The 21,678-nt window shown below is 43.6% G+C and overlaps 1 protein-coding gene and 1 long non-coding RNA gene across 13 annotated transcripts in view; one reads left to right on the top strand and one right to left on the bottom strand.

Moving 5' to 3' along the window:
• The window catches only part of PDE4B (phosphodiesterase 4B), a 552,462-nt gene that overhangs the window by 420,371 nt on the left and 110,413 nt on the right, over positions 1–21,678 (top strand). For all 8 annotated transcript variants that reach the window (XM_084957908.1, XM_084957915.1, NM_001130019.2 and 5 more), the window contains 3 exon segments: positions 7,758–7,794; positions 7,913–7,983; positions 20,468–20,517. In XM_084957908.1, coding sequence (XP_084814034.1) covers positions 7,758–7,794; positions 7,913–7,983; positions 20,468–20,517 — 158 coding nt within the window.
• Positions 1–21,678, bottom strand: part of LOC102162258 (uncharacterized) — a 156,898-nt gene that overhangs the window by 121,917 nt on the left and 13,303 nt on the right. For all 5 annotated transcript variants that reach the window (XR_014808071.1, XR_002345461.2, XR_014808070.1 and 2 more), the window contains one exon: positions 12,580–12,735. This is a non-coding gene — a long non-coding RNA (uncharacterized LOC102162258). The remainder of the gene's footprint in view (positions 1–12,579; positions 12,736–21,678) is intronic.

Genomic DNA, 21,678 nt, shown 5'->3' with positions numbered 1-21,678 from the left:
GTGGAAAACCTCAGGCACAGGGTTTGGCTTCTTTCTGTTATTGATACTTGGAAAAAAAAAATTGGTTTTTATTCTGCTTCATTTCCTGAACCGCCAAATCATTTACGGCAGGAAAACCTTACCACATTTTGCAAATCACCCTCCAACTTTCAGCAGGATGTGCCGTTTGCATGAGGCCACAGCCGAGAAGGAAAATGGTGGTTGGTGACACGCATCTTCTCTGAATGGCCTTTGCTGGGTGACATTTAATAAGCGGCTGTCTAGCCACATGTCTGTATCCTTTCTCTGGATCCTTCACACAATGCCCGTTTGTTGCCTGGCTTGTAGGTGAGACATAACACACTCCACCGCCCTATTAAGCACGGCTGATGTTTCTGTTTTGCCGCTGTTAATTGTAGATCTCTAATTTTTATTTAAAGAACAATGACTGGATTGTGTTACTAGTTTATTAAGTTTCTGACACCAAATAAAAGTGGATGCTGGAATTTGGGCCTTAAAAGGTTTCTGGGCACACATACAATTGTTTTTAAAATCATATGTTATGAAAATATCAGTAGCTCCCTAAAGGATCCAGCCTGGAAAATTCCACCGGGCTCTCTTCTGTTGTTGGAAAGGATGCTGAAAACTGCCACCCTCTTATGAAAGGGTCAGGGGTCATTTTAAAGCCACCAATAAGAAAGTAGTCCCCAGGGCATTTCCATCGCTAATTTTAAGAGACACACCCCCAACCCTAAAATATTTCAATCATTGACCCAAATTCATGTATTCACTCATTTGGCAAATATTTACTGAATCTCTCCTGTGTGCCATGCCGTGAGCCAGGCTCTGGGCGGAAGAGATGAACAGAACAGTGGAAAAAATCACAGATGAGTTAAAAACAGATAGGAGTCTCAAAAAGGTTGCATGCTCTCAGGGAGGTTACAGTTCAATAAGAAAGAGAAGAGGAATATTCTGCTACGGTTAGTGAGGGCTTATCCGGGGCCCCTGTTCATGTGTTCTCTCTTTTAATCTTTACAACAGTCCTGTCAGGAAGGAGCCGTCGTTACCTCCATTCTATAGGGGATGAAACGGAGACTCTGCGAAACTGAGGAACCTGCCCCAACTTCGGACTCTCTGCTGTGCTTTATCCCTTGAAGTAGCTAAGACAGACCATAGGCAAAACGTTTGAACTCTATTTGCCTATGTTCTTAAAGCTGCAATGTAGAATCCCTGTGACCCGGTAGAAAGCATGAGTGCAGAGTGGAGGGAACCACTTTCCTGGAGATCGTGTAGAAGCAAGGACGTTTCTGGCCAAGTGTGGGATGGGGTCTTTGACAGCACATCTACTTGGCATTTTGTCTCTTCCACCAAAACAAACCCCCTAGCGGGAGAGCACAGGAGACGTGGCAAGCTGGAAGTAATTAGAGCCTCGTTCTCCTAATGTTTCAGGGGTGAAAGGCTAGCTTTGGGAAGTGATTACAGTTCCCCCAGACTCAGGACAAACAGCCTGAGGCTTCCCAGGAGGTTCTCACCAAATTTCAGATGAACCTCTGGGGATTTCTTACTTAGAATCACAAAGTAATGAGAAAGAGAATGTATATGTGTGTATGATGGGGTCACTGTGCTGTAGAGCAGCAATTGACAGAACACTGTAAATCAACGATACTTTAATAAAAATCCGAAAAAGAAATTATGAACTTGAGGAGACCTTCAAGGTCACAGTCCAACTCAGTTTATAGCGGTAGAAACAGACATCTAGTTCTGAATGACTTTGCATTCAGGGTCTCTAATGCTAAGCGTTACCCTCTTTTCAGCTTTACCAACCCGCAAAACTTCCCCCCTAACTTAAGAACCTACATCATGTTTCCACCTTTAGATTTAGGCAAGTTAAATGTAAGTTTACTAGTATTATTCTCACTTAAAAAAGAACTTAAAAAGACAGTAAGGGCACACTTTTGTAGTAAATAATAGTCCTTCCCAAGAAAACCCAGTTGGCACCATAATCTCATCCTAGCAAACATATTGATGATAAGATATATGAAAATTTTTGAGTGAATAAAACTAGCGTAAAATTTTGTTTTGCAAATATTTCACCATTACAGTAAGACGTGCATATATTTGTTAGTTCAGGAATTTATATTTCTCAACACAACAAGAAGTAGAGCTTCTAGATTCTCCTGGCATTTCATTTTATCAGGATCATGTTGGAAAATCCAGTTTTACACAGATATCTTGAGCCAAACTGAAGTCATGCTCTCAAAGCTATTTCACCCGATTATTAGTCTTCAGGATGGCTTGAAATAAATGGAGGAATAGCAGCCCCTGAGCCTCTTCCTGCTTCTCCTGCTTCTACCCATAAAGCCAAGAAAAAGAAGGACAATGATAAGGCGAGAGTTTTGATGTGAAGTCCACTGGGGAGAGGCTGCAGCATGTTCTCTGCTCAGGAGCCTGTTGTATCCAGCACGGAACAGTCACAAGTTTGCATAAGAGGTGGAAAACTTTGCATAATTCCTCAGCATGCAATTTTTTTTTTTTTTTTTTTTTTTTTTTTTTTTTTTTTTTTTGCTTTTTAGTGCTGCACTCGCAGCATACGGAGGTCCCAGGCTCAGGACCTAATCAGAGCTACAGCTGCCTGCCTACACCACAGCCACAGCAACTCAGGATCCGAGCCACATCTATGACCTATGCCACCGCAACGCCGGATCCTTAACCCACTGAGCAAGACCGGGGATGGAACCCGAAACCTCATGGTTCCTAGTCGGATTCATTTCCGCTGCACCACGATGGGAACTCCTCCCTCAGCATTCAGTCTTAACAGTGGAGACAACACTAGCTTTTTACAATTTCTCATCTGAACTCTCTAAGGAGGAGAAACATGGGTGGGGAGAATGAGTAAAAAGATATTGCGTAAAAATGTAAATGGATAGTGAAAAGTGGCTTTAGCATACAGCACAAAAGAGAGATTCAAATAAGACCTTCTAGTAAAGAAAACAAGATCATCATTAGATCCCGAAAGGAAATTGCAAACGCTTTCTTGGATGTAGCAATCCTGCATTGGCTCCTCTTCAGTTCCTGTGTAATAGTCATCTTTGACGTAGCGCCTTTGTACACCAAGGTACGAATTCCCCAATGGGAACAGCAAATACGGGAAACTGGTGAGGCCAGTTACATTGCCCCAAACTGTGGCAGGAACCACCTTGGACAGGAACAAGTTTTGACTTCTCCATCTGCAAAGCCACAGAGAAGGAAGATCCCTGTGTCCTTCATTTGCTTATCCTATTTGCAAAGGCTTATCATACAAAGAATGTTCTAAAGCTGCCATGGTGTGAGGAGCAAGTAGAGAGAGCAGTCAAGGGAAATGAGACCTGAGAATGAAGAGGAAAAGCAGAAATAAGAGCCCACTTCAATTGAAGACCTGAGTATTGATGGACGACCAAAAATTACAGTGGCATGTCTAAGACTGGAGTTAAACTTACAGCCATCACACTTCCTGGCACCGTGGCAAGTGACAGCCACATGGGAGGTGGCTTTGGTAATCCGCCTAATAGAGGACGGGGATCCACATTAGAGCAGAGCCTGCAGGCAGTTAATACATACTTGCAAGTTAGGATCCACGGGGGTTGGTGGTTGGCAGTAGGGAGGGTTCGGGCTTGAACAGCAAGATAGGTGCTTAACCCCTCTCTGGTGTCAAGAACATTCTCTCATCGCATGAAATAAGGTACATGAAAATGACTTGTAAATATAAAGTGTAGTATAAATATGAGTTCTCTCCACTGTCATAGGGGCAGAAATGACTATCCTAAGAAGTTCTCATCAGCTGGTAAGATAGACATGCAATTACTTAATTATAATAATAATGATACCTATTACTAATAAGAATAACTATAACTGAATAAATAAAATAAAATAAAATTTAAAATAAATGCTTGTATGTGCCAAGCACATTATAAGAGTAGTTAATTATCACAACACCCCATTCTACAGATGAAGCAGTTGAGGCATAGAGGTTGCCTAATGTCTCATAGTTAGTGCTAGTGCAGCTGAGAAACAAACCCATGCTGTTTAGTCCAAAAGCATTGCTCTCAACTGCAATAGTGTGTTTCTAAGACAGACTAAAATCAGTATTACAAGAAAACTGCACATCAAATTCTATGTGTAGGTATGAAACAGAGAAAGGTCAAATTGATAAAGTACAGAGTATAACAGTAGGAAGTGGCATGTTTGCTTTCAAGAAAAGCATTTATTGTTGAGAGCAGACCTACACTCAATTCACAGGCTTCTCATCTTCCAATTTTCCTACAAAATTGTAATGTGCTGTAATGTGCTAGTTTTGCCACTAGATGGTGCTCTTGCTATGGTTCTGAATATCTGGCCTTGTTCCTCAGAGGCACTGCCCTCTCTGCTGGTTTGGAAAACACAGTTTTCATAACCAACCAAGTGGTTCATTCATGCCGTTTTATTATTAATAAAAATCAAATTAAGGTTTTTAAAATTTAGAATAGTTTTGTAAATAATCTGGCTATACTCAAATAGGAGTTTCGTCTTGTTTTGTTTCTTTCCTCTTCTTGCTATGAATTATCTATAAATTATCTGATCATTTTTCTAGCAGCTACTGTCTGACGTGGTCATTAGCTTTTACAGCTCAAGTTCTTTAAGGGACCCAGGGCTGGGGATTGGCATGTTCATCTCTTGCCTCTGAATGTCCTGCTCTCCTAGACTTCCAGAGTTGCATAATGGTAAAGTCATTTTGACATGGTGCTTCTCTTAATGCTTTTGGTTGTTGTTGTTGTTTGTTTTTTATTTTTTATAAAACCCTCTAGTCATTAGTTTGTATAGTTTTAGTAACTCCCAATTTACTCAACAATATGTGAGCTTTAGGTACTACATACGTATGACCTTGCTTCTATTATATACCTTTTGTTGGGCATTTAGACTCCAAAAATCCAGCAGCCGTAGAAGATCTTCTTAACTCTAACTCTGTTCTCTTATCCCCAGCTCGCCCCGATGTCTTCTGAAGAGCATGAACTCCACAGCAGACATCTAAACAAATAGCCCTGTATTTCACCCGTTCAAAGTTCGTCTCCAAAAAATAGCTTGGGAAGGGGTCGTTCTTGTAAGAGTTTACCTCCCTACACTTATCACAGATGCTCCTCTCTTAACTCTACTCCCTCTCTCATTTTGGCTCGCCTGCAAGAACCCTGAGGTTCTTCCTCTTTATGCCCCCACCTCAGGAAGCCACGCCCTGCCATTGCTTTAACAGCCCCCATCAGTGTAGGTAAATCCTAAATCTCCAGCTCTAAGCCACATGTTTTAGGCTCCCCACTTGCTCTTTCCCCCAGGATATCAAGGAGGATCTTAGAACTCAACATGTGGGAAAGTGACGTGTCTTCTCCACCTCCTCACTTGTTAATTTCGACTCACAACTTCACTATTTTCCCAGATACCCCTTTTTAAAACTGAAAGTACTGTTTCTTTATGGCCCCTTATCCAATTAAGTGTCAAGTCCTTGGCAAGACGTTCAGGGTCTCCTCCAATGGTCTTTTCCTGTTTCTCCCTCGGCCTTGCCAATTTCTTCTCATCTGAATGACTGCGATGTCCCCCAGCTGCTCTTCCTGGCTCTGTCCTCTCTCCCATCCATCTCCTGGTGTCCATAGTGCTTCACGTTCTAAAGCACTTTTCTATTCTCACATCTGACTAAAAACCTTCACTGGCTCATTTTCCCTTCACTGGCTCATTTTCTCAGTTAAGCATTGACTCCACAGCTGTTGTCCACGATGTCCGTACTATGGCTATGATGGCTAAGATAGTGCCTTCAAGTCTTACCTTCTACAGGCATCTGTTGTGCGCTCAGCTCTACCCAAACAGCCACAGGGCATCTCAGTGTTCCATACTTCCTGTGCATTTGTTTTTGCATTGCTCTCAGTAGTTGCCTTGACCATGTGCGCCTTTTATTTTTTTCTTTCCACTATTTTATTTTTTTAATTTGTGATTTTTTTTATATTTTTATTACAGTTATAGATTTACAATGTTCTGTCCATTTATGCTGTAGACCACGCACACCTTTTAAAGGCTGCCCTTCCTAGTTCCTCTCCAACACCACCCATTCCATCACGCCTTTTCTTTGTCTCCTCTGTAATTGTCACTTCTCGTTTGCATCCCATTAAGTATCAACTGCTGATATTTCTCATTCTATATTTCTGATATCTACTACAGTGTTTAAATATTTTTCTGTCTTCCCTATGATGTTTAAATTTGAGAGGATCATGAATTCTTATTATTCAATCCACAACACGGGGTCCTCATAAAATAGGAGACAATAGTTAAAAGCACATATTTTTTGGAATCAGATGGTTTTAGTTCTTCCACGTATGTATTAGCGATGTGCTCGTTATGCAGTTGCTTACCTGCTCTGAGCCTTGATGTCATCCATAAAATGGGAATAAGAGTATTTGCCTCAAGTCTTGTTACAAGAATTAAATGAGATGTCACGCAGAGCCTGACAGATGGTCATCACTCAAAGGATGCTTTCTCTCTTGTCCGTGTTCTTTTTATAGTCACTTAGTCCTTGTACAAACCGGAAGTTTACTAGATGAAATTAAAGGGGGGCTTCTAGCTAAAGACCAAGGTAGAAAGGAAAATAATGTGCTAAATAAGACCCCAAAGACCCCAAAGTAAAAGCCAACCCTAGAGAAGGGGCACACAGGATGCAGGTGTTATCTAGCCCTGGATTCCTAAGTCTCAGGTCATGCGCGGTACTAGGCAGGTGCTTAATCATCACCAGTTGCTCCCACATAGTTAATGAATAAGGTGCCATATTTGTAGGGCGATCCTGGGGACAGAGAAGATGACCCGTAAAGGAAACTCATTACCAACCACCTTCTATGTGGCTATTGTGATTCCCACAATGATGGCAAACCGGCCTAATTGTGTCTGCAACTCAGGCCAGCGTGTCTTCTAATGAATTTAATGGCGAGCTTGCTGAGTGTGGGCTTAAGAAAATTTATCCAAACGTGTGCCAGAGAGAGCGTGTATTTCTGAAAACACGGTTGTGGCTATTCCTGAGTACAGATTTCCGTAACCTTAGGTTCAGCTTAATCAGCGCTTTGTGGCAAAGTGAGAGACAATGATGTGGTAATAGTAGGTTGCCCCCCTACACTCTCTTAAAAGCTTTTCCTTGGGTACTTTAAGAAAAAAGTTGTATGAAGCACAAAAAGTAATGGGATTCCCAGACAGAAATCTGTGTTTAAATGGCACGAAGGATGTGGTTCACATCAACAAAAGCCAGGAAATCCAAAGTTAACCTTTATCCAGACTGTTATGCCATTTTTTCCAACTCTGTGTGTGCTTGTGAGCAGCTCTCCCTTTGAATTTCCTGGCTCTGGCAACCCAAATTCACAAATCGCTTTGAATTCCGGTACTCTGGGTCTGCTAGTTAATGGGAATATACCCCGAAGCTATATGCTTACTTGCAAGTGCTTTCATGTGCAGCCACTGTAAATCCAGGAGCCATGAACTTGGTGTTCTTTCTTTTCTTTTTTTTTTTTTTTCCCAAGTCCCTGAAATCCCCATCTACTCCTAAAAACGCCCTGCCTTATATCCAGGCAGAAGGGATATAACATTTGTGATATAATGTATGTGGTAAGAGTAGGTTGCATCCCTACACTCAACATTTAAGCTGAGTATAACATTTGTGGTGCCAACACTGATAAAGTATGACATCACAGCTCCTATGTCACAGTTACATGTTTTAAAACGTTTCTTTTCTCTCTTTTCATCAGACACGGCGATGACTTGATTGTGACGCCTTTTGCCCAGGTATGTATCATGCTGGCCAGGCTCACTCTTCCTCCGTCCCTCTAGTTTCAACGCGTGGCCTCTGAACCTGCCATTGCTCTCCTTTTGTTCCTTAACCACGGAAACCTTTTCTTCGTAGGTCCTCGCCAGCTTGCGAAGTGTGAGAAACAACTTCACCGTCCTGACAAACCTTCATGGAACATCCAACAAGTAAGCATGCACTGTCTGTGGAGTTATGAATCCCTCCCATAAAGGTGAAACACTAAATGGCCCTAAAAAAACCCAACCAATCAATAAACATACAAAACCCACTATCGCATGGAAAGTTGCTCTCCCAGCGAGGTTAGGGTACATGGTAAAATTTGAAAATAGGATGGAGCACCATAGTATTTTAGAGGTGCTAAGATGTTAGAAATCTTACTAATCTTTGTACCTTTAATATCTAGTAGACAGGAGTTCAATAAATGAGGTGTGGTTTTTTTCCTCTGTGTTTACTACTTGAAAGTATGAATACACATCAATAAAGGCCATAAATTCTATTCACCTTCTTTTGGAATAAGATATTGATGTGTTCAGAGGTTCAAACTTAAGATTATAAGCACTAAAAGTTCAAGTTCAAGCTGTCTATTTTTTGACAGTATATAAACAGGCTTATGCAATTTGATGAACAAGAGTAGAATTATCTTCTTTTCTGCTCCTTAACTAACTACAGAAGCTGGAGCATTTCAACGAACGTTGCTGAACCTGAGTCTCCTCTTCTTTAAAATAAAAGGTTTGAACTTGATAAAACTGCTGTAACCTTCTCCTCCAAAATCATTTCAATCTGTGGGTCTAGGTACTATGCATTTCATTATCCAGCAATTTATTTTATTATTATTTTTTTTTTGCCTTTTTTTTTTTTTTTTTTTTTTGTCTTTTTAGGGCTGCACTCAAGGCATATGGAGGTTCCCAGGCTAGGGGTCTAATCAGAGCTGTAGCCACCGGCATATGCCACAGCCACAGCAACGTGAGATCTGAGCTGCATCTGCAATCTACACCGCAGCTCACGGCAACGCCGGATCCTTAACCCACTGAGCAAGGCCGGGGATTGAACCTGCAACCTCATGGTTCCTAGTCGGATTCGTTTCCACTGTGCCACAACGGGAACTCCTATCCAGCAATTTAAAAACCTATCATGGAAATAAGAAGGTCATAGAATCAGTGATCTTAGAATGATGGGACCAGAGAATTTTGAGAGAGTTGATTCAGGCTCTTTGTTTTACTGAAGGAGAAATCAGGCCCTCAGAAATCCATCAAGTTGCCTGCAACCACACTATAGATTAAAGAGGCACCAGGGCCAAATCCTAAATCTGCTGATGTTTCTAAACCAGTGTTCACTCTGGGACCCCCTATTTCTCCAGTCTTTTTGAAATTATTCATCAACCACCTATTTTGCTTTCATCCGAATTTTATTGAGTGGGATTGTTAAGAGTGAGAGGAAACCCTGCTTTGAAAGCTTACATTTCCTTCCACTCTTCTCTCCCTCTTCACTGAGCTTCCTGCGAGAGGGTCCTACATACCCCACGACGTGTTCTCCGTCCCTGGTCTCTTTGCCGCTAAATTATTCTCCAAACTGCCACCAAAGTAATTGTTCTCACTTGCTGTCTGACCATGTCACTCTGCAGCTTGGAGCACTTCAGTGAGTCACGCTTGCCATGAAGACAAAGTTTAATTGTTTAAAAGTGCCTCAAGGCACTTTGTGATCCAACTTTTGAGTTTGATGGGTAATGGATTGGCTTTATAGTGGATGCCATATACAAGAACGCTAGAGGCTTGCCCAGCCTCTTTTGCAGGGATGCTCCTTGTTTATTCATTTATTAAATAATTCACTCATCCAATAATTATTTAGGGGACTATTCATCCACACACATATATGTATTTACCTAACAAATATGCATTGAGTGCCATCTTGTACCAGGTACTAGTGCTATAATAGTGACCAAAACAGACCAATTCTCTGCCCCTTCGGGGCTTACATTCTAATGGGAAGTGCCAGGGCCTATGGAGGGGTACAGTCAGACTGGGTCTCTGGCCACACAGGATCACGAGATCCTAACCTTTGTGGCCTAGTTGTTCCCTGAATGTTCTCTTCCCTGTCCTAATTCTGGACTCGCGATTCTTCCTTCCTAAAGTATCTCTCTTCACCTGCCAGGGATTTCCTACACGTCTTTCATTTTCTTTTTTTTAACTGTTTTCATTTTCTTTTTTTTTAACTGTTAAAGTATAATTGATTTACAACGTGGTGCCATTTTCTGCCATACAGCAAAGTGACCCAGTCGTACATATTTATATATTCTTTTTCTTCCACTAGCTTCCATCATGTTATATCCCAAGAGATTGGGTATCATTTCCTGTGCTGTACAGTAGGATCTCATTGATAATCCATTCTAAATGTAATAGTTTGCATCGACCAACCCAGACTTTTATAACACACCTCTGTATCACCTGCCTCAGGATGCTTCCCCGACCCCGACGAGTTTGACTGAGCATCACCCCCCACACACCTCCCGTGGCTCCAGAGCACCCTGGGGCCATGCAAATCCATACAAATCCTGTATGGATCTCCCCCCCACCACCACTAGGCCCCTTGAAAATTACATTTATTTCTCCTTGATTTTCTAAGAAGTAGCAAAATGCCTGACACAAAGTGAGTGTTCCATAAGTATTCATCATGCGTCCGTATCATCATGCATTTGGACCTCTGAATTCTTAAGTGTTGGAGAAAGACCCCCAGATATTTAGAAAATTATTTTCTCAGAAGTGATCTTTTCCATTTCCCCACCTTTTTTCTCTTTACAGAATAGGACCTCTAGAATTTTATTTGCTGGCTTCGTACCTCAGTTCTACCAACTGAAAATTATGTAACTTGGGCACGTGGCTTAACCTCTCTAGAGCTCAGTTTCCCAGTCTGTGAAGCAGGGTTGTTCTGAGGATGAAAATGAGTTGACATTGGTGAAGCATTTAACAGCATGGAGCACATAGTAGGTGCTCAACAAATATGAGCTATTACAAGTGCTAGTTGCCTTTCTCTTGCCAAATCCAGAAACAGTGTAAATAACACTTTGGAGTTTTCATATTTGTTATCTCAGGTATCATCACCATGAATGATATTTGTGACAGGCGTGTTGCCCCACTCTATGGATGAGGAAACAAGCTCAGGGAGATTCAGGGACTAGTGCAGGAAGAGCTCACCTCTGGGGATGAGCAGGGATGGTCTTGAAACCGGGCATCCTGACCCTCTTGCAGAGCTCTTCTGTAAGGAAGGCTCGTTACTTCCCTTCTGAGGTAGGGAACCATCCAGGTCTTCCCTACAGTGTTGGTCTTCCCTGTGAACCTCCTTTATTGTTCACACAAAAAATATTTCACTTCTGACACTCCTGATCACTTAACATACGGAGGTTTTTCCCCACAACCATGAGCAGATGTCTGACACCCATTGGGTGTCCTACAATTTATTTCAATCCAGATACTCTTTACCTGGAGAGAGCAACAAGGCTTAAGGCTTAAGGGCTCAGTCCCACAAGACTGCCCACCACCCACTCTGCATTTCAGCTATCAGTCGTGAGCTCAAGTTGGCCTCTGAGCTTCTGACCCATCAGCTCTAGATTGCAATGATCCCCTTCCTCAGGTTTTACTAATTTGCTCAAGCAGCTCACAGAAGCCTCATGTTTCCGAGTTTATTTGTGTTTACCAGTTTATTAAAGGATATGATAAAGGATGCAGATGAACAGTCAGATGAAGAGATTCATAGGGCAAAGTCTAAGAAGGCACAGGCACAGGAGCTTCTGTCCATGGAGTTGGGGTGTATCACCCTCCCGGTATGGAAGTGTTTGCCAGCAGGAAGCCCTCTGAACCCCATGCTATTAGGATCTTTATGCTGGCTTTTCACATAGACGTGAGGAGGATGAGGGATAGGGCTGAAAATTCTGAGCTTCTAATCATGGCTTGGGGTTTCTGGTGACCAGCCCGCATCCAGGAGTCACCAGGACCCCACCAGAGCCACCTCATTAGCACAAAATATGCTCTGAGTGCTCTTACTACTTAGGAAATTACAGGGGTTTTAGAAACACTGTGCCAGGAAGCAGGGCCAAAGACCAGTGTATATGTTTTCTATTATATCACGTCTTTCCATTTACTACACCTATTAGGTCTTTTGAGTTATGAGACAAAATCTCTGAAGGCTTTGAAACAGATTCATTGAGAAGAACTTATGGAAGAGCTGGAGGTCAGAGAGCCTGAAGCAGAGACATGGGCTAGGAGAGTGTTTCAGAAATTAAAATATGAAGAGTGGACCAAGATGATGGCAATCATAAATGGGGAGGAAGGGATTAATAAGGATACAGTCCTCAGGCTTCTGTAGCATAGCAACACTCAAGGCCACTGCACAGCTCCAGGGAGAAGCGGGGCCAATGGTGGCATGGTGGGATGTTTTCAGCTCCTGGTTTTCTAGCAAGGGCTCCGAGGTCCTTCCCCTAGTACAGCATCAGGGGAATTCAGCCTAACTAACCCTGCTGACTAACAGGCTGTCCACTGGAGCTACCTTCTGGAGAATCAGATTTTTCCATAGCCTCAAGGGTTTTGAGCCCCAGAAATCTTCATGGTTGTCCTAGTCAGAGTACCCTAAGACCACAGTCACCATATAGAGCTCATCCAGAGCCGATTCTCACACTCTGGATGAGGACCACCCACCAAATCTTGGCCCTCTGTGTCACCTCTGGTCCAAACCACACTCACCCAACATACTAGATCTCCAGTAGTGGAACTCACCCAACATAGTGGATAGTTGCATCCAATGCTTATTCCCAAATCCATATCCATATTGTTGGTACAGCGCTGATCCTCCTGTTGAGTTCAAGGTCTTCCTTAAAAGCAACACCAACTACAAAAGTTCAAGGCAGGCCACGTCCACCACTAGAGCTTCACCTAAGGGAGAGGAGATGGCCTCAGTGTAGCTCAAGGTGAGAACCAAACTTGAACAAGTGAAGCAGCCTGGCAGCAGCTGGTTGGAAAACTGAGGGTCCGTGTAATGCACTCCATTCTATCCCTAGATAGCCAATACCCTCAAAGAAAGACAACTGAAGGCAAGAATATCTGCCAGGAATGGATCCACCAGGTTAAAAGCATTCTCCCTCCCATCCCAACCCTGATACTCACCTATCTCAATAACTGAAACTGTGAGATTCATGGAACTCAGAAGTTGCTTTCTGGGCTATTTGACTGGGGTCCCAGAATGCCACTCCTTGCCTTAAAAGTGACATTCAATCCACAATTATGTCCTTGGAATGGTTTTCCTGAGACATCTGGATCGTGTGTTTTTTAAATATGAAAAGGAACTCCCACATAGAACTATAGTTCTCATAAGTCATGGTTTCCTTTATCTTTTGACTCTTCGGTCTGCATAAAAGTGATCCATTGTCTGTCTGAGCTTTACCACCCAAAGGGTAAAAATCTCAAAATTCCCACTGAGGTGATTTTTTTGCCTTTCCATGGAATGTTCTGTTGAGGGATGCTTGGTTGGACTTGTGTTTCTTGGCTTCAGATTCAAACCTATATTTCCATTCTCACAGGAATTTTGAAAATGTGGCTTTCATTTAGAGTTGTTAATTCAGTTAAGCACCCCTAAAGCATTTACAGGCTTTAAACAGACTGATGGTGAAATCACACATGAAGGAGAGTGTCTGCCATTCAGCAGAACCATAACCAGGGAATGGAGTTGGGAGCAAAGAGGTGCCCCCCCCCTCCACCCCAACCCTATCACCCAACTCACTAACATCACAGATCATGGCTATCAGATGGTGGAACATCAATCGCTGTTCACATTCTTCCAAAGCATAATTTGATCAAGCTGTATGACATCGCTAAGAAAGAATTAATAACCACTTGAATTTTTTTCAGTGTATATCTGAAGTGTCTTTCATTGCGTTGTGTCCTTTGGCATGGGATTTAAATTAGCTGAGAATAATAAAATCTTGAACATTCAGAGCTGGAAAGAACTTGGCCAAATTTCCTCAGTGTAAGGGAAGAAATATATGTAAAACCTCTCACACAGGAGCTGGCACATTGTAAATTAGCAGTAAATGTTAGTTGCTGCCTGTTCTTCCGAAGTGAGGAAGAAACAGAAGTTCAATGAGTTGCCCAGGGCTATATGATTGGAAGGTGCCAGAACCAGGATTAGAATTCCTATCTTCTTATTCATAGTCCGGTCTTTTTCCACTGTGCTATTTGGGGCTGGAAAGTATTAGCTGTTGAAGCCATATTATTCTCGCTATTAATATCACCATCTTTACAACCCAGGCATATAACTTCTTATGATTCTTCCATAAGTTAGGGACCATTGGACCCATCACAGGCAACCAATGCCATTTTCTTCTGGCATTCATCACAGTTTTCTCCTTAGTATTCTCATGCCCTGCAAGCAATAATGCAGCTTTCAGACATCATCCATTCACTTAAAATGGGTTGAGCCTCTTCTTTGCACCAGGTCTTGAGAAAAAGTGGTAAACCTTTATAATCCCCTTTCCAAGGCTCACACACCCAGATGCTTACCTGAATTAACAACTCTAAATAAAAATTAATTTTCAAAATTAACTCTTGGGGCAAATGTATTTATGTAAGTTGTGTAGTTTTTAAGGTGTCATTAAGAGAATCAGGTGCTATGCATAGCAGTGCTATTAAGAGCAGATATAAGAGTTCCCATTGTGACTCAGTGTCTTAAGAGCCCAACATAATCTCCCTGAGGATGCAGGTTTGATCCCCAGCCTTGCTCAGTGGGTTAAGGATCCAGCATTGCCTCAAGTTGCAGTGTAGGTCGCAGATGCAGCTTGGATCCCCGTGTTGCTATGACAGCTGCAGCTCTGATTCAACTCCTAGCCATGGGTGTGGCTGTTAGAAAGAAAGAAAGAAAGAGAGAGAGAGAGAGAGAGAGAGAGAGAGAGAGAGAAGGAAGGAAGGAAGGAAGGAAGGAAGGAAGGAAGGAAGAAAGAAAGAAAGGAAGGAGGAAAGGAGGGAGGGAGGAAGGAAGAACGGAAAGAAAGAAGGAAGGAAGGAAGGAAAGAAGGAAAGAAAGAAGGAAAGAAGGAAAGAAAAAAGGCAGAGATAAGATTTCCAGTATTGAGGGTCTCTCATTTCTATGTCTCTTTTCACAAAAGTCTTTGGAATGCAGGAAGATAGGTAAAATCAAAGTATTAAAAATGTAGTATTATTCTGATCCATACCTATTGACTGCCAGTATTGTACCAAAGATTTTGCCAATTGCAAAGTTGCAAAGATGAATAAGGTGTTTTCTTCGCTTAAATTTCTCACAAGCAAGTTGATGAGACAGACAGGTGAACAGGGATTGTAATTTCATGGTTCCTAGTCAGATTCGTTAACCACTGCGCCACAACGGGAACTCCCAGGGATTGTAATAAGAACAGCACGAGGGTGGAGCAAGCCTAGGAAAGTAGGAGCAGCCCAGACAATGACCAGTCAAGGGAGGGAAGGCTCCTCTGAGGAGGTGATGCAGCGCGAAGTCCCAGAACATGTGAAGGAGTTTTCCACTTAAAGAGGAGGATGTATGTAGACATAGAGCTGAATCCCTTTGCTGTACACATGAAAAGTAACACAGCACTGTCAATCAGCTATACTCCAACATGAAATAAAAGCTAAAAGTTTAAAAAAAAGAGAGAGAGAGAGAGAGAGACAGAGAAAAAATGATCGCCTGAGCAAAATATATGCAAAAGACCCAGCAACAGTACATGCTGTGTCTGGAGCACCGTGAGGAGTATGTCACACCAAGACTGTTGAGGAAAAGGAACCCAGAGAAAACAGTTGTGCGGTATCTGGCAGGCTACTTGGTAGGTCCTGCGAAGGGTATGCGGAAAGCAGGCAGAACTGGACCCCACCAGGACTGGGTCATAGATGAGGAGTGGGGATGGAGTGGTCCAGAGGAGTTGGAACCTGAGGAAATAACCAGAAGGTACAAAGAAAGCAACATGGGAGATTAGACGTGGCATCACTTTTTGGCCAAGAGAATGATGTTTTGGGGAAGGAAGACATTTTCTTCTCTCCTCCTAGGTTCTTCTGGCTGGTCTGAGAATGAAACTGACCTGAGACAGGAGTTCCCATTGTGGCTCAGTGGTAACGACCCCCACTAGTATCCAAGAGGATGCGGGTTCGATCCCTGGCCTTGCTCAGTGGGTTAAGGATCCAGCATTGCATGCGCTGCGGTGTAGGTCACCGATGCAGCTCGGATGGGGAGTGGCTGTGGCTGTGGTGTAGGCTGGCAGCTGCAGCTCTGATTCATCCTGGAGCCTGGGAACTTCCATATGCGGCGGGTGTGGCCCCAACAAGACAAAAAATAAATAAATAAATACGTTGACCTGAGACAGATTGACAGGAGAGAGTGAAACAAAAGTGTAACAATATGTATACACGGGAGAGACCCCGGGGACCCTGCATTCCATGCCAAAATAGCTCCCTCACCTGAAAAATCATTATCAGCAAAAAGCAAAAGAGGATATTGTGGGGTAGGCGTCTGCATCTTCTAAAGGAAAGAAGGCAGTTGACAAGGAAATGGAAAAGCAAACCTCTGGAAAATAAATGTTTGTTGGACCTTGTGGAGACAATGGCACAGAGAGTAGAATTTTAACCAACAGACTTTGCTGGGTTCCGCCCTGGAGTTCATGCTACAGTTACCTGCAGGGTGATAGCACCGGCCTGTATTTACATTCTTTCTGGAGTTAAGGGAAAGGTCAAAGTTTCTTCCTCTGTCTTTTGAACCTTTTCAGCTTGAAATAATCTCATGCGAGGAGGACACATTTTGGGGGTAGCAAGTTTTGCTCCCCTCCAACAGCATCCTTTGGAGAAGGTGGCTTTTGATCTTCGAAGGAATGATTCTGATACTGTTGTTGTTGTTGTTTGGTGGTTTTTGTTTTTGTTTTGTTTTTTGGCTCCCCCACCCCACCCCATATGTGCAAGCAATCCCCTGATACCAGCTGGGTGTCCTGTAATTCAATTTGGTTCTGACACTAGTTACCTAGAGATAATATCAGATCCCAAAGATTCCTCCAAGACCACCCCCTCCGACATCCCCCACTCCCACAAACACACACACACATTTTAGACACCAGGGACAAGTCCAGGTTCTTGCCTGGGCTTCTGATCCTCTGGCTATAGGTTGGAGTGTCCCACGACCCCCTCCTTCGGTTCAATTAACTAGATCACTGACTTATTATAAAAGGATACAACTCAAGAAGAGCCAGATGGGAGCGATGCACATGGAGGTGTGTGAAAAGGAGCTCAGAGCTTCTGTGCTCTCTGAGTGTACCGTGCTCTCTGAATCTTCATGCGTTCATCAACCTAATCTTTCCTAAAACTTCATTATAAAGGCATGATTGATTCAATCTCTGGCCGTGGGAGATTGAACTTGCCTTCCAGAGGTTCCGGGTGGGCCTAAAGTTCAAACTTTCCAATCAGGTGGTTGGGTCCCCTGTCAATCAGCCCCCTCCTCAGGTTACCTAGTTGCAAAAGGCACCACGTTAACATAACAAAAAACGCCTAGATTGCTTTCCTCCCTTAGGAAACTCCAAGCGTTTTAGGAGCTCTGTGAAGAGAATGGAGCCAGAGACCAAATACATATTCCTAATCATAAACTGCAATATTACAGAATGGAGGTGGTATTTAAATGTGCAGATTTGTGCAGGGAAAGCATCCTTCACAGAGGAAGGACCAGAACAGTGTCAGGAAAGGGAGAGCACATGTTCAAGGAAAAGGAAGAGGTCAAGGTTGAACTTGACATAGAATAAGTTAACTCTTTCTCTCATTCATTCATTCTTTTTTTTTGTCTTTTTGCCTTTTCTGGGCATATGGAGGTTCCCAGGCTAGGGGTCTAATCGGAGATGTTGCTGCCAACCTATGCCAGAGCCACAGCAACTCCGGATCCGAGCTGTGTCTGTGACCTGCACCACAGCTCATGGCAATGCCGGATCCTTAACCCGCTGAGCAAGGCTGGGGATCGAACAGGCAACCTCATGGTTCCTAGTCGGATTCATTAACCACTGAGCCATGACGGGAACTCCCATTCATTCATTCTTACATTCAGTAAGTATTTACTGAGGGAGTTCTTGTTGTGGTTCAGCAGTACTGAACCCGACTACTGTCCATGAGGACATGGGTTCGATCCCTGGCCTCATTCAGTGGGTTAAGGATCCAGCATTGCCGTGGGCTGTGGTATAGGTCATAGATGTGGCTCTGATCTGGGATGGCTGTGGCTGTGGTGTAGTCTAGTGGCAATAGCTCCAATTCAACCCCTACCTTGGGAACCTCCATATGCCATGGGAGTGGCCCCAAGAAGACAAAAAAAAAGTATGTACTGAGTGGTTGGCATATGAAAGCCTATAGTGAGGCCAAAGGGCAGACTTTGAATGCCAGACGAAGGAGTTGGGAATTTAGTCTCTTAATTTTTTCTGAAAAACAGCTCTCAGTATTCCTGCAGGTGTTTTCAGTAGATGGGATAGCGCAGAGAATGCACTCTGGATTTGGAAAAACTTGGATTTGAATCTTGGCCTTGCTATTTCGAACCACGTGTGCTTTGGCATATGTCTTAACTTCTCCGAGCTTCAGTTTCCTTCTCCTTAAAATGAGGCGATACCACTCCCGATGAAAGTGCAGAAGTTCCAAGCCCAGTGCCTAGTAGAGAAAAGCACCCAGTGGATGGCAGGTCCCTTTCCCTTGCCCCTGAGGGGGACGAGAACAGGCCATCCTACAAATGCCACTTTGGCACGTGGATCACGCGGGGCTGAAAGCAGTCAAGACCCTGCTGATGGAAGGAAAACCTTTATCTCTGCCTTAACTACCTAAAATAATTTTAGATGGGGGCCTGGCCCAGAGGGAGAGTCCTCTTACCAGAGATAACTTTTATCTGAATCCCCCATCTGTACAGCAGGGCAAACATCTAATTAGAAAACATCTGCCCTTCTTAATTGGCCTGTGAGGGACCCTCCTACCTTTGAAGCCCCAGGCTCCCACTTCATTCCACAGTTCAGGATGGCTCTCTCAGCTGTTCCATGTGCCCTTGGGTCTCCTTTGCTCATGGGGCTCCCTTAGGTATGCAGTTCAATGTCTTTTTCTCCTGTTAGTCTGTCTTATGTCAAGTTAATTAATAGACCCAACAGAAGAACCTAGAAGGGGAGGTAAAATTTCCTTCCCTGTATCACACATGGGAATTTCATGCCACGGAGAGTTTAAAAAGTACCTTGCCTAGAATCACCCAGCTAGTAAAGGACTGATAAATGTGAACCTGTTCCTTAGACCTGCTACTATAAGGTATTGTTACCTCGTAGCTCTAGTACCCCTAAGAGGCCAGAAGATGGATTTGCATCACTTAAAACCTAGGAAAATAATTTTGTGGCCTCACTGATAGGGAAACCCTTCCTTTGCAACCTCTTTCTCGGCCATTTGGAACATGGCATCCTTCCCAAATGTGTCTGTGCGTTGGAATTCACAGAGAAATTTAAAAATTACAGATTCCCCATGCCTTGTCCCAGAGACACTGACATAGACCCTCTGGCAATGGGGAAAGGAACCTTACTCTCAATGGCGTCCTAAGTGATCAAATGGCATCCGTGTTTGAGAGGCACTGGCCTCGAGTGCTCCTCGCTTGCTCATTGCTAACATCCTGTTTCTCTTTAGAGGGACAGATAGCCCTCTACAACAGTGGTTCTGCAATGTGGTCCCCAGGCTAGCAGCATCAGCACCACCTGAGCATTAGTTAGCAAAGCAAACTCTCAAGCTCACACTAGAAGTAAGATTCAGCAAGGTGTCTTACTAAGCTCTCTATGTGATTCCGTGCACCCTCAACTTTGAGGACTGCTGCTCTGTACTGTTTCTGGGAGGCTCTCCAGCAATGCTCTGGGGATCCTGGAGAGTCTGGCAAAACATGAAAAGAATAGCAAGAGCAGCAAGAAAATTGGGGTTGGGACTGGGGCTGGGGGAGATAATAAAGAAGGAAGGAAGGAAGAAAGGAAGACAAGAAAGAAGGAACCCCAGTGTTTGTGGAGCATGCATTTGTTTGCTTGTTTCATTTGCCTCTTGACTTGAGCAGGCTTGCTTGAGCATGTAGAATAAGGAATGCCCAGTTGTACCATGAAAAGACCTTTCCCTGAGTGAAGCCACCTGGATTACAATGCCTAGTGGCTATGTGATTTTGACAAGTGACTTCACCTTTCTGGGTCTCAGATTTCTGAAGTGCAGAAATACAAGACCTGGACTGATTAAGCTCTCAGGGCTCCCCTGGCTGTAACTTTCTACAGCACTGCCCCAAGGATTTGCAATTCACTATTATATTTGGTGTCATTTCTGAGCAAGCCTTTAGTCTTCAGAGGGCCTCCTGGGGCAGGGAGGCCCTAAAACAGAAGGCCTGGTTAGGGACCTGGAGTCAACGACTTCCTTCTGCAGGGTTGGAGCATCCAGCAGGCTGTGCAGAGGGAAATTCCAGGCCATCTGGATGTGAGAGAATTGCGGTCATCGACCCGCGTTACGGGAGCCTGCCTTCCGGAGGCAGCATTATGTCACTTGATAGCTCTTTCTGACCTGGAAAACTCCTCCGTGCTCATGGGGGTGCAGGGAGATGTAGTCATGCAGAGATTCAAGCCTTCTTTTCTCTCCCACTCCACAGGAGGTCTCCAGCTGCCAGCCAGCCTCCCGTCTCCAGAGTCAACCTTCCAGGTAAGCTGTGTCAGAAGGCTTATCTCTATGTTGCAAAATAATAAAGGGTAGAAGAATAGCATTTGTTTGTCCAGTCTTGGCCCTCCAAGTGTGTCTCTGGGGGACTTGTCAAAGGCAGACTGGAAACCTCGCTCCATGTAAAACCAAATGAAAGTCAGTATTCAATCATTTTCCCATCGTCTGCATGCCTAGGCTCTCAGAATGTGATGGATGTGTGGTCATGCTGCTTCCCAGAAGAAGAGCAGGGGTGCAACTTTGACCTCAGCTTGCCGGCCCCACGGAACTCCAGGAAAGCTAACCTCAAAGGCCCAGGTGTCCCCACACGGGCTCCAGGGCCCCGCAGTGAATGTTAGTGGTTTTCCTCTTAGCGTCAACTGTACATCCCACTTGAATCTGCATCCTTTCCAGGTGTGAAACCAAACGCTCTTTCCAGGTCACAAATCATTTCTCTTGGAGGTCATCCAACTTCGTTCCTCAAAGGTGTTTTTTAAAAGGAAACCTAACCTCTCACTTTTTCAGTACTGTGCCTATGCTTTTCATGTGGAAGGGCCGAGAGGAAGGGCTGCCTTGAAGGAACATCTTGGAGACTTGTTAACATAAATTCTTCTTGCCATAAGATGCAACCAGTCAGGTGACCTTTTTAAAAGTGCAAAATGGAGTTTTTCCTCTTGATTCTGCCCCACTAGTATGGCAATGGACTTGAGCAGAACTACAGGAGAAACAAGTCAGATGAACTCATGCTGAGATCACCTAACACCTAATGTTGCTTCATAGGCTTCTGTGTTTCCATCTAACACCTAATGTTGCCTCACAGGCTTCTGTGTTTCCCTTCGCTTTATTCTTATGATTGTCCCTCCTCGGATGCTGTGTTTTCTTGCTGGTGTGAGAGCCATGATATAGCAGAAAGACTGCAAAAGTCTAAGTTTTAAAAGAAGAGCACTAAGGCGGTCGGTTTCATTGGTTCATTAGCTTCTGAGGTATTTATGGTACATGCTTTAAAAAATACTTTTATGAGAGAAAGATGGAGAACAAGAATAAAAGTAAAGGGAAGACATGAAGGAAAGTCAAGTTTACCTCTAAGAGCCCCATGATATGAAACAGAAGAAAATTATACTCTATCCATGTACTATTTCCTTTAGAAGTTTTATAAAAGAAACTGAA

This window comes from Sus scrofa, chromosome 6 (genome assembly GCF_054392235.1).
Source record: "Sus scrofa isolate SSC_HxYL_T2T_F1_AM1 chromosome 6, Sscrofa_HxYL_maternal_Yorkshire_Landrace_v2.0, whole genome shotgun sequence".
Classification (NCBI taxonomy): Eukaryota; Metazoa; Chordata; class Mammalia; order Artiodactyla; family Suidae; genus Sus; species Sus scrofa.
This window is presented reverse-complemented; position numbering and strand designations above follow the sequence as displayed.